The sequence below is a fragment of the Colobus angolensis genome, unplaced genomic scaffold, assembly GCF_000951035.1.
Source record: "Colobus angolensis palliatus isolate OR3802 unplaced genomic scaffold, Cang.pa_1.0 Scaffold19, whole genome shotgun sequence".
In the NCBI taxonomy this organism is placed as follows: Eukaryota; Metazoa; Chordata; class Mammalia; order Primates; family Cercopithecidae; genus Colobus; species Colobus angolensis.
This window is the reverse complement of record NW_012115043.1, coordinates 12,008,623-12,021,896: the sequence shown is the minus strand read 5'-3', so window position 1 is coordinate 12,021,896 and position 13,274 is coordinate 12,008,623. Positions and strand designations below refer to the sequence as shown.

The window sequence follows — 13,274 nt, the reverse complement described above, 5'->3', positions numbered from 1 at the left end:
TGGCAGGCAGAGGTTGCAGTGAACCAAGATCGTGCCATTGCCCTCCAGCCTGGGCAACAAAAGCGAAACTCCGGCTCAAAAAAAAAAAAAAAAAAACAACAGAAAACAAAGTTTGATCTACTAAAGCCATTATAAAAATTTATCAGACTAGCTTTCAACTTGTATGTATATTACCTTCTATCAATTTGCTGATAACATTTCCTGAGCCATCCCAGACTGGGCATTTTTCTTCGAGTTGTTGCACCATTTAAATAAACTATCATGTAGTTTTCTGCTACTAATAGCTCCAAAGTGCCAATAACATATCTGTAAAAAACAAATTAAGTTTAAGCCTTAAAAATCACTGTGCATAACTGAACTAGGTTCTCTAAATTATACAATTATACAATTCCCTCCTCTCTCCTACAATGAAAATGCTCAAACTACATTAGCTTGTATTATGATTATTTTAAAAATTATTTTTTAGAGATATATACTGAAATGCTTCTAGATGATTTGCTTCTGGGATTTGCTTTAAAATTATATACTGGGGGTTAGAAGTGGGAACAGTATAAATAGATAATTGTTGAAGTGACTGATACATGAAGATCTGATATACTTCTCTTTACCCCTGTGTATGTCTGAAACTTTCCACAATACGGTTTTTAAAAACGCCACTAACCTGAGAAATAGAATGACCTTGTGGAAATAGAACTGATTCGACTCAGTTATATTGGCCTTCTAGGGATAAATGTAATTTAGCCACATAATTTTGAGAGAAAAATCACTTCTTTACACTTAATGTGCCTGCAAATGTAAAACAAAACAGTTGGGACAGGTAAGGCATGGTGGCTTACTTGAGCCCAGGAGTTTGAGAGCAACCCTGGCAACACAGTGAGACCCTGTCTCTACCAAAAATTGAAAAGTCAGCAGGATGTGGTGACATGTGCCTGTAGTCCGAAGCCACTAGGGAGAACTGAGGTAGGAGGATGGCTTGAGCCCGTGAGGCCAAGGCTGCAGGGAGCCGTAGTTGTACCACTGCACTCCAGCCTGGGTGACAGAGTGAAACTCCATCTCAAAATAAAACAAAACAAAGTTGGAACAAATAATCTGAGATATATTTCCCCATTTTAAAATGACAATTTTTCTCTTGAATTGGAAAACTATTGTTTCATTATATCAAAGAATAAGGACTCATTTAGTCCTGTATCTAGTAACAAATACTTTTACTTTAACCTTCATTCTGTAGTTCACAAACTTGCACTTGAAAAGATCAGGGATATTTATTTTTCTGAGACAGGGTCTTACTCTGTCACTCAGGCTAGAGTGCAGTGGCAAAATCACAGTTCACTGCAGTTTTGACCTCATGGGCTCAGGTGATACTCCCACCTCAGCCTCCTGAGTAGGTGGGGCTACAGGCCCATACTACCATGCCTGGCTAATTTTTTGATTGTGTAGACAAAGGGCTTTGTCATGTTGCCTAGGCTGGTCTCCAACTCCTGGACTCAAGTAATCTGCCCAACTCAGTCTCCCAAAGAACTGGGATATTTATAATTTTTACAAAGGTTAAGTTTCTTAAGGTGTAGATCTAATTAGCTCAAAATTCTGTCCAAATGTTTTTGTTAAATATATACTTACTTAAAGAGATTGTCCATCAGGTATCTATAGTTAGGTTGACTACTTTCAGGCATGAAACAGACAGCAAACACAACAATGGCATTTAATCCATCTCCATAATATCCTAAAAAAGAAACCAAAGACAGTATCACCGCATGATTTTACTCTTATGCATTTTTAGAAGACATCTGTATGATTGGTAAATTATAAATGAGTTTACTTTTCACAAACTTCTGTATTAAATGTATGTTTTGTAAATCTTATATGGTCTTATATAGAATTTTAATTTCTTCTTCCCAAAAAGAGAACAGTATTATTTAAAAAAGTCGGTGGTCACAAAAAAACCCAAGACCACTTGAATTAGCATATTTAAAAAGCCAGCCCTATGTTATCAAGTAGACAAATATAGTGATATAACCCAATACAATATAGACACAATACGGCACCTGCAATGTATTTTTATTTATTTACATTACGCTTATGGTTAAAGTGGGTGCTTTTTTTTTTTTTAGATGGAGTCTCGTTCTGTTACCCAGGCTGGAGTGCAGTTGTGCGATCTCGGCTCACTGCAACCTCTGCCTCCTGGGTTCACACGATTCTCCTGCCTCAGCCTCCCAAGTAGCTGGGATTACAGGCGCACGCCCCATTGCCCGGCTAATTTTTTGTGTATTTTTAGTATAGATGGTGTTTCACCACATTGGCCAGACTGGTCTCGAACTCCTGATCTCGTGATTTACCCGCCTCAGCCTCCCAAAGTGCTTGGATTACAGGCGTGAGCCACTGTGCCCGGCAAACTGGGTGCTTTTTAATTTTTAAATTTTTTTTTAGAGATAGCATCTTGCTCTGTTGCCCAGGATGGAGTGCAGTGGCACAATCACAGCTCACGCAACCTTGAACTTCTGGGCTCAAGGGATCTTCCCACCTCACAGCCTCCAGACGAGCTGGGGATACAGCACACACAAACACGCCTGGTTAACTTTTTAAAAATTTTTTTGTAGAGATAGGGTTTCACCGTGTTGCTCAAACTGGTCGTGAACTCTTGGCCTTAAGCAATCCTGCTCCTTTGGCCTCCCAAAGCGCTGGGCATGAGCCACATCACCAGAGCCATAAGTGAGTGATTTTTAAAAGGTAAGTTTTATATTTCAAAATGCTAGCATTTTGTAGAATTTAGGACATTAAAACTAAATTAGGTCGGGCGTGGCAGCTCATGCCTGTAAATCCAGCACTTTTGGAGGCCGAGGTGGGCAGATCACTTGAGGCCAGAAGTTTTGAGACCAGCCTGGCCAACATGGTGAAACCCCGTCTCTACTAAAAATATAAAAAATTAGCTGGGTGTGGTGTGCACCTGTAGTCCCAGTTACTCAGGAGGCTGAGGCAGGAGAATCACTCGAACCTGGGAGGCGGAGGCTGCAGTGAGCCAAGACTGTGCCGCTGCATTCCAGCCCGGGCAACAAAGCAAGACTTAGGTCTCAAAAAACACAAAAACTAAATTACATCTCTGACATAATTTTCAGTAATGGAAAACAGCACTAAAATACGTATGTTTCAACTGCGCTCTTTAGATATTAAGCCCATATTTAGTAGCAAATACTTCTGCTTTAACCTTCACTTCTATTGCTTACAAATTTACTTGTGAAAAGATGTGAACATTTCAAGAACATCAGAATCTTCACTACCTTTCGTAATCACTCAGTCACAAAATATATTAAGTGTGATAATACAATAAAATAAGGTGGTCTTATTTTCCCCTATAAAAAAGTGCTATTTCTGAAAGAAGAGATTGAAGTCATAAATCAGGTCTTATAATTTGATTCCAGTGAACTAGCTGAATAATATATGTCTGTGGACTTCCTGATCCAGATTATGTCGTTTTCTTCATCTGAGTATGATTAAATTAGGCAGAAGAATGCAACTACAAATATTCATGTGATTTGCTTTCAGATGAATGAAGACTGTAGAAATAAGCAGGGGAATGCATCTGGCATTAAAGTAAGTGGTAAATTAAGAGGAAATGACTCTGAAAAAAAATCAATCTGCTTGACCCATGTGCCGCTCCGTCCTGTGTTAGGAGGATTTAAGGTAGTATGACATGCTCTACAGTGAGTTGTGTTCTGACTTACCACTAACATTCTAGCACTATTTACAGTGTGCCTAGGTAAACTTCTATATATGGTACTGTTAGATTCAAAGGATTTATAACTTAAACTTTTATAGCTTTTCTTGTTTCTTAAGGGAAGGGACTTAAGCCTTGTATTTTCGTATATCCCATAAGTATGGAAAGTGGGTACTCTATAAAAATGTGGAGTGAATGAGTTCTCTATTAAAAAATAATTTGGGCTGGGCGTTGTGGCTCATGCCTGTAATTCAGGCACTTTGGGAGGCTGAGGTGGGTGGATCACAAGGTCAGGAGTTCAAGACTGGCCTGGCCAATATGGTGAAACCCCCGTCTCTACTAAAAATACAAAAATTAGCCGGGCATGGTGGTGAGTGCCTACAGTCCCACCTACTTGGGAGGCTGAGGCTGGCGTATCAGTTGAGCCTAGGAGGCAGAGGTTGCAGTGAGCCAAGATTGTGCCACTGCACTCCAGCCTGGGGGACAGCGAGACTCTGTCTCAAAAAACAAAACAAAACAAAAAAACAAAAAAAAGGAAAAAAAAAATTTGTTCAGGATTTTAAGGCACATTAAGAGTTAAGGTTAAAAAGTCCAAGTTTTAGGGCTGGGCACAGGGGCTCACGCCTGTAATCCCAGCACTTCAGGAGGCTGAGGTGGGCAAATCATGAGGTCAGGTGATCGAGACCATACTGGCTAACACGATGAAACACTTTCTCTACTAAAAATATAAAAAATTAGCTCACGTGGTGGCACACGCCTGTAATCCCAGCTACTTGGGAGGCTGAAGCAGGAGAATCCCTTCAACCAGGGAGGCAGAAGTTGCAGTGAGCTAAGATCACGCCACTGCACTCCAGCCTGGGTGATAGAACAAGAGTCCGTCTCAAAAAAAAAAAAAAAAAAAGTCCAAGTTTCAGTTATATCCATAAATGACTTCTAAAAGAATGCTCAAAGCAGTTTTGTTTACAATAGCCCAAGCTGGAAACAACTCACATGCACATCAAAAAAAAAAATGGATAAGCAAATTATGGTTTATCCATGCAATGGAAAACTACTCCCCAATAAGAAGGAATGTACTGTGGATACGTGCAACAACATGGATGAATCTCAAAAACTTCATGCTGAAAAGTAAACAAAAAAGTGCATAGAATGATTTTAGTTACTATATATGAAATTCTAAAGCAGGTAAAACTAATCAGGGGGTAGATATCACAGTGGCTACCAAGGTGAGTATTCATTGGGCAGGGGTATTAAAGAATTGTTCTGGGACAATGAAAATGTACTATATGTTTAGGGGTGTGGGTTATATATATGGGTATATACGGTTATATGGGCATTTGTCAAAAGTCATTGAATTGTACACTTAAGATCACGGCATTTCACTGTTTATAAATTAGGGAGAAAGTACAGTCCCAGTTTTGGGTAGCCTAGAGACAGCTAAAAAAAAAAATTCTTCTTAAAATTGTGAGACAGGGTCAAAAAACAAAACAAAACAAAACAAAACAAAACAAAAAACTGGAGTGCAGTGGCATGATCATGGCTCACTGAAGCCTCAACTTCCCAAGCTCAAGCTCTCTTTCCTCCCACCCCAGCCTCCTAAGTAGCTGAGACTACAGGCGTATACCACCATTCCTGGCTTTTTTTTTTTTTGGTGGAGATGAGGTCTATGTTGCCCAGACTGGTCATGAACCCCTGGGCTCAAGTAATCCTCCTGCCTCAGCCTCCCAAATTGCTGGGATTACAGACCTGAGCCATCATGCCCAACCTGACAGTTTTCACTACAAATTCTTTTGTACTTTTTCAACTTACTGTAGGTATATAATCATTTTTAAATGGTACTTTTGGCCGGGTGCGGTGGCTCACGCCTGTAATCCCAGCACTTTGGGAGGCTGAGGCAGGTGGATCACAAAGTCAGGAGATCGAGACCAGCCTGGCTAACATGGTGAAAACTCGCCTCTACTAAAAATACAAAAAAATTAGCTGGGCTTGGTGGTGGGCACCTGTAGTCCCAGCTACGCGGGAGGCTGCGGCAGGAGAATGGTGTGAATCCAGGAGGCGGAGCTTGCAGTGAGCCAAGATCACGCCATTGCACTCCAGCCTGGGCCACAGACCAAGACTCCATCTCAAAAGCAAAAAGAAAAAAAAATGGTACTTTTCTTCTTTTACTTCAAACCTCTCATGTTTCTAAAATGATATGATAAATGCTTATTATTCTTTCAAAATTACACAATATCTCTAGGTAGAGTTTCTAAAAGTATTTAGAATTCTGATATCGCATTAAACAATCTGAAAAATGCTCAGTAACTCTTACCCCCATGGCTGATAACTTTTTTATAGGGTTCAATTGCCTTCATATCAACCCTGTGGTCCTGTTCTCCAATCCTGAACATACGCCAGCGTCGTCCATCTTCTTTTTCCTCTGCTGCTGTGTATTCAGTAATTGAGCCTTTCCTAATTACTTCAGTAGTCTTGGGTTTTGGAAGATCATCTGTCAAAATAAAAAGTTTTTGAATCACAAATTTTATACAACAAAAATCAAATTATACGTTAACCACTTTACTATCTAGATTTTACAGAGAATTTTCATTATACCATCTGTGCAATTTTAAATAGCTCTTCCATAATGGAGGAAAAGGCTTATTCTTAACATGAGGCCATTTTATGTCTTTGGAAATCACGGTTAACTTTTTTTATTGCCCAATTTAGCAAAAACCACCTAATCATAGTGCAATGTATAGCCACAAGTTCAGAAAATATAATTCATAGAGTCATCAAAATCTTAGTACATGGGCCTTACAATGCCTTTCCAGATTCAACTTGTTACAATATTCTCCCTGGCAGTTATGACTATAGGTTACTTCAAGTAGCTATCTGGGAGCCAATTTTGTTGTTGTTGAGCACATAAATTAACTGTAATACCAGACAGGAAGTGGTTAACTACTCAGTGATCACTTCTCATTTGATCAGTTTTATAAAGCAGAAATGTATTTATAATGTTTTGAAGTATACATGCAGAAGTCTATTTAAATTAGCATTAGCCAGAGCATAAGCACCAATGATTAAGTGTAATTTATGTTTTGAGATTGCAGTTTAGCTGATTTTTAATGTAGTAATAATTTTCAAAATTTCAGTATTATAGTCCTTACCAAAAGATGGGGGGAGGGGGAAACCTACTGTATGTTAGTTGTTTCCAAGACAAAGCTGTTAACGGAAAATATCCTTCCAGGAAATGACTACAGCAGCATTAAAGAAAGAAGAGACAAAACACATAGGCACAAAACTATTTCAGTATCTTTATAAAGTATTGCTTATTACTGGACTGTTTATTGAACCAGTAAAACAGGAAAGAAAAAAGAAACCAAAAATATAGCACATCATACTTTATTACAGTAAAATACTGAATGCTAAACACTACTTTGAAAAAAAAATCATTTTCAAGTTGAAAAAACATAAAGATTGTAACAACTATATATAAGATACTGTAGACAATTTTCTAATTAAAGAAAGCATGCAAAGTAAAACAGTACAATTCATCTGAATCACAAATAACAAGGAATACTAGGTTTGGGGGCTAACAGTATACATTAATTTAAGTTGGTCATTTCACAAAGTAGAGTAATGTCAGACAAGTCTACTTAAAAAGTCAAAGGCAAACACCTCCTTTCAGAACTCCCTTCCCACAAACTGTTAACTATATGTCTCTTCAAAAGTTTCTTACTTGATTGACTGAAAGAGAGCATGCCATAATTATCAAGAAATATTTTTGAAACCACTATGATAAAACATGACAGCGCTGGGCAAATAAGAAATGAAAAAAGCCACTGGTGTAATCTACCATATACAGAGTTTTGAAGTCCTTGAGAATATTCAAGTGTTAGCAGAATTTTGTATCTTAGTAACAAATATACGAACTTTAGAATGACATATTTCAAACAAAATCCCTTAATACATTAATAAAGATCAGATTAAAAACAGTGAAACATTTACCTTCCCACTCAAACTCATTACTATTCTCTGATGGTGTGTCTAAGCCATCTAAGTCAATCTCTCCACTTTCATCCAAATCATCTGACAATACAGAGCCATCACTAGGATCCAGTGTCAGGCTAATGTCTGGAGCCATTAGTTTCTTTCTCACTTTATTTCCATTAACTTCTAGTGAGCCTGGAATTGGAAAATAAAGAAAAAGATACGTAACAAGGAATGCTTAGATGCTAAAGCTGAATAAGAAAAATTTTAACTACTTCATTCTTGGGAAAAATAATATTAATTAAACATAACTTCAAAGCACCTATTCACAAAATTTTTATTCTGATCATTGTTGTTTCTCCATCGTTGGCAAGAGATCAACAAAGCATCAATGCCTTTTAAATAGACGCAGACCTTATAGATACCTCTTACCACTAAAAATGATCTCCTCCACCCCTTTACTGTAAAACTTTCCAAAAACCAAGCATATATTTTTGGAATTTTTTAAAGCATTCTAAAAATGCTTTCCTCAATGTTCAACTTATACTATGACTTCTATGATGGAATAAAAACTCAAGTTTTTTGTTTTTTTGGACAAAGAAATGTGTTTTAAAAAATAACACAAAGTCCATAATTTAATTGAAAATAAGTGTCAAGCTCTTACCAGGCTGGTCCTCTGGTCCAGTTATAGCTAGTATATCTGCTTCAATACTATCATCTTCTGGTAAAGGTCTAGAAGACACAGGTATACTTTTTAACCAAGAAATTACGGAAGAATTTTTTTTGAAGCTCAATCTATTAAACATACAGCTTATAGAAATAAGTATTTGGAAAATGGAATAAAGCAGTGTTGTCGTTTTTGAGACAGTGTCTTGCTCTGTCACCTAGGCTGGAGTACAATGGCACAATCACGGCTCACTGCAGCCTTAACTCCTGGGCTCAAGAGATCCTCCCGAGTATCTGGGACTACAGGTGCGTGTCACCACACTTGGCTAACTTTTAGTAGAGACAAGGTCATGCTATGTTGCCCAGGCTGGCTTCGAACTTTTGGGCTCAAACGATTCTCCTGCCTTGACCTCCCTAAGTGTTGGGATTACAGGCACGAGCCACTGTGCCCAGCCTAGCAGTGTGTAAGATAAAGTCTCAGCCTTCTGACTAGCTAGGACTACAGTGGCACATCAACATGCCCAGCCAATTTTTAAAGTGTTTTTGTAGAGACAAGATATTGCTATATTGCCCAGGATGATCTCAAGTAATTCTTCTGCCTTGGACTCCCAAAACACTAGTATTATAGGAGTTAGCTGCTATGCCTGGCTACACTTTCAAAGTAAAAATTCTGACTATCAGAGCTGACTTATACACTTATTACATATAAGTAACACATAAAAGTAGATATAAATTCCCTATGCACAGCTATTATAAAACATGTAACAATTTTAAATAAATATGACTGAAATGCACAAATATAATGTGATGTATGATGCAATGTATGAAGCTCAATTTTTACTCACAATAAGATTACAGTGATGATAGTTCAATTCTTCTGAGATCAGCATTCTTATATGTACTATCACCACCATATGCAACAGTGACTCAAGTCTCCTATCAGCTGTCCAACTGCTAAGCTATCCAACCGCTAAGGCACCTGATTATGCACTAGGATGTCTTCTGCCCACTATGGCATGGAAGCACTATTTAAATATAAGGTCTGCCTTTGCTCTCTTTTTCATCAGCCTACCTGGTGCCAATATAATTGTAAATACAAATGCAAACATGTGAAAGTGGCTGGCCAGATGAGCTAGAAAATCCTTAATAATTTACTTAGTAAGGTTTTTTTTTTTTTGTGGGGGGCGGGGGGGGATCCACAAAATTAATTTTTTTTTGAGACAGAGCCTTGCTCTGCTACCCAAGCTGGAGTGCAGTGGTGCGACCTCGGCTCACTGCAACCTCTGCCTCCCGGGTTCAGGCAATTCTTGTGCCTCTGCCTCCTAAGCAGCTGGGACTACAGGCACGCGCCACCAAGCCTGGTTAATTTTTTGCATTTTTAGTAGAGACAGGGTTTCACCATGTTGGCCACGTTGGTCTCAAACTTCTGGCCTCAAGTGATCTGTCCACCTCAGCCTCCCAGAGTGCTGGCGTTACATGTGTGAGCCACCGCACCTGGCCACAAAATTAAAGAAAATTTTAAAAGACAATTAAAGACCTCCTTCTCAGAGCAATCCCTCAGACCTTGCTTAAAGGAAAACAAACAAACAAACATTAAAACACTTTATTATAAAAGCAAAAATTTGGAAACTTAAACGACCTAAACAAAAATGAAAGATTACACAGATTATATATATATTTGGATGGAAAGGAAGATATAAGAGAGTCAATCTAACTGTTGAAAAGAAACTTTTACTTCCTAGTATCAAATGATCACCTTGTATTACTGAGTTTCTTTAAGAAGCCGAATATTCCATTTAAAAAGTGACATCTCGTCCACGTGCGGTGGCTCACACCTGTAATTCCAGCACTTTGGGAGGCCAAGGCAGGCAGATCACGAGGTCAGAGGTTTGAGATCAGCCTGGCCAATATGGTGAAACCCTGTCTCTACTAAAAATACAAAAATTAGCTGGGTGTGGTGGCGCGCACCTATAGTCCCAGCTACTCAGGAGGCTGAGGCAGAAGATATTGCTTGAATCCAGGAGGCGGAGGTTGCAGTGAGCTGACATCGTGCCACTGCACTCCAGCCTGGGTGACAGAGCAAGACTCCTTCTCAAAAAATAAAAATAAAAAAATAACATCTCGATAAACAAATTCTGAAGTTTTACTCTAAAATTGTTTTCATTTAAAAGCATTGCTCACATCGGAAAATCTTCATCTTGCCATTCTTCTTTAAGTTCCACACCTTCCATCCTCAGCCTGGATTCAATGTCAACTACAAACTCTTGATAATCCAGAGAGCCAATGTCCTATGAAGACAGAAAAGTGTTTAACTTAATTTCTACTTTACTTTTTATCCACCGAAAAGGCGCAATAATCTTGCATATTAGTTCATACTTGATGTTTAGTACAGTGGTCTGGTCATGAAATTCATTTACAGGGTTGCATTTTTTTTTTTGTAAGAAAAGAGAATATTCAGACCACATATATTCTGGTAAAGTTAAGTACTGCTTATAGTAAGGATATGTTCAGTGAAAATACTTGTTTTCAGTTGCATATATAGTATCTCAGGTTATGATTTAAAATATATTTCATACTATGAATTATATTAAAAATTTGAAGTGGGGTAAGAAATAAAAATGTTCTTTATTATAGATTCATAATTAAATTTTCTGTCCCTTGGATAGAGGTTGATTCTAAACAATAGTATATAAATAATATTTAAACTCATGATTCAGCAGGGTCAACTGGTGTGCTTTTACATTTTCTTCTCAACAATTTGATGCCACAATTCCCGAGCCACTGAAAGAAGTCTATTCAGTAACTTGTCCTGTAAATGAACTATGCTATCTTTTGATTTGTTTCTTATCTATACTATGTCCTTCTCATACAGCTTGGCATATGTTTTCAAACACTGAACCTGGTGAATGTCTTTTTATGCAACTACGTATTTTAACATACGCCATGAACTTTAGTCTTAGTTTTTCCAAGGAATGATGTGAGTGCCAATATCCTCATTTTAAAAGTGAGAATCCAGAGATACTCCCTCTGGTGCTGGAGTAAGAAACAGAAGTTTAGGTAAGGGAAAGATCAATCGATTAACAATGCAACAAAACAGTGAAAACTACAGAAGGAAAGAGGTATTACATGAGTATTTAGTTCATTTACATCCAAGTCAATAGATGTCTAAAGTTATTTATTAATAGCAGTAACATCTTTTCTTTCTTTTTTTTTTTTTGCATTAACATATTTAAGAGATACAGAGCATCACTAACAGTACTAAAAATAAAGTTAAAAGTGGTTGACACCAGGCTGGGAGCAGTGGCTCATGCCTGTAATCCTACCACTTTGGGAGGCCAAGGTGGGCGGATCACTTGAGGTCAGGAGTTCAAAACCAGCCTGGCCAACATGGTGAAACCCCATCTCTACTAAAAATACAAAAACATTAACTGGGTGTGGTGGCAGGCGCCTGTAATCCCAGCTACTTGGGAGGCTGAGGCAGGAGAATCGCTTGAACCTGGGAGGTGGAGGTTGCAGCAAGCTGAGGTCACACCATTGCAACTCCAGCCTGGGTGACAGAGCAAAACCAGCAGAAGACGAAGGAGGGTGAAATGGAGAAAATGACTAATGCTTTTCATAGTAAGTCCTTCTACACCACTTGATTTTTAAAACTATACTATGACTTTAAAAGATATTTATTAAATAAAATCAATTATGCCAGTCATTCACATCAACCATTCTTCTAAAAGAAAAATGCAGTCATGTTCTATAGCTGTCTTGTCTGCTACGTCACCATTCAAAAGATGCAAAAAGTTATACAGAAAAAAGCCTTATGTTCTTTAACAACAAAATTACAATAGAAATGCCCTAAAGTGTTAGATTTCACAAGGTAAACTAGATTTGTATCTCTGCCAAGACTGGAAGCCTCTCTGCCCAGTTTGAATTTTTACTTAAGAGAAGGTTTTAAACATTCCCAAAAGGTTTCAATGTTTGATGATATACTTGTTAGCACAGAAAAAAACTGGTAGATGCTGACTTTTCCACACCAACTTATTTGCTTGAAAAAGTAAAAATACAAAAATTCAGCCAGGCATGGTGGCACATGACTGTAATCCCAGCTACCAGGGAGTCTGAGGCAGGAGAATCACTTAAACCCTGGAGGCGGAGGTTGCAGTGAGCTGAGATTGCACCACTGCACTGCAGTCTGGGCGACAAAGGGAGACTCTTGTCTCAAAAAACCAACCAAACAACAACAAAAATCAAATAGCTCCTTGAAAGACAGCCCAAGTCTTTCAGCTATCTCAGCCTATTTATTCCATTTTTACCTTAGTATCATATTGAATCACGTGTTAATACCTCAGCAGATAGACATGGATATTTAGTTTGAGGATAATCAATTATCTAAACAGAACGTGGGGAGAGAGATATAGATATTTACTCTACCATTTCATCATGAATTTTAGGGGAAAAGTACACTAGGTAGATCAAAACAATTTAAACAATTGAGGGACTACTGTTTCTTGGAAGCACTTTATCATCAAGCAGCTGTTAAGAACAGGAAACCAACAAGAAAGGAGTTAATATAACCACAACCACTTTGAGGCAAATCAGGATACTGCTGACTCACAAGTTAACTGTGTTGCTTCCTATTTCTTGTTCAAATTTTTTTTTAGTAAATTAGAATGGGAAATAACACTTTAAGATGATATTTGTTAAAAAAAACCTGTTGGCACAGGAATAACTTGATTTCTTAGTAGACTGACTCTTGGTAATGGTGGTACATCCTTACTTATGCCACTCACCTGTTGTAATCATAAAGATAAATTCAAAGCAGTTGTTTATCTTAGGTTAAAAATCAAAGAGACAGCCGGGCGCGGTGGCTCAAGCCTGTAATCCCAGCACTTTGGGAGGCCGAGACGGGCGGATCACGAGGTCAGGATATCGAGACCATACT

The 13,274-nt window shown here is 38.2% G+C and overlaps 1 protein-coding gene across 2 annotated transcripts in view; it reads right to left on the bottom strand.

The window, feature by feature from the left end:
* Nucleotides 1–13,274, bottom strand: part of BNIP2 (BCL2/adenovirus E1B 19kDa interacting protein 2) — a 24,532-nt gene that overhangs the window by 7,581 nt on the left and 3,677 nt on the right. For both annotated transcript variants that reach the window (XM_011940481.1, XM_011940482.1), the window contains exons 2-7: nt 10,523–10,629; nt 8,340–8,407; nt 7,694–7,870; nt 6,018–6,194; nt 1,618–1,720; nt 175–306 (exon numbers count right to left, since the gene is read on the bottom strand). In XM_011940481.1, coding sequence (XP_011795871.1) covers nt 175–306; nt 1,618–1,720; nt 6,018–6,194; nt 7,694–7,870; nt 8,340–8,407; nt 10,523–10,629 — 764 coding nt within the window. The remainder of the gene's footprint in view (nt 1–174; nt 307–1,617; nt 1,721–6,017; nt 6,195–7,693; nt 7,871–8,339; nt 8,408–10,522; nt 10,630–13,274) is intronic.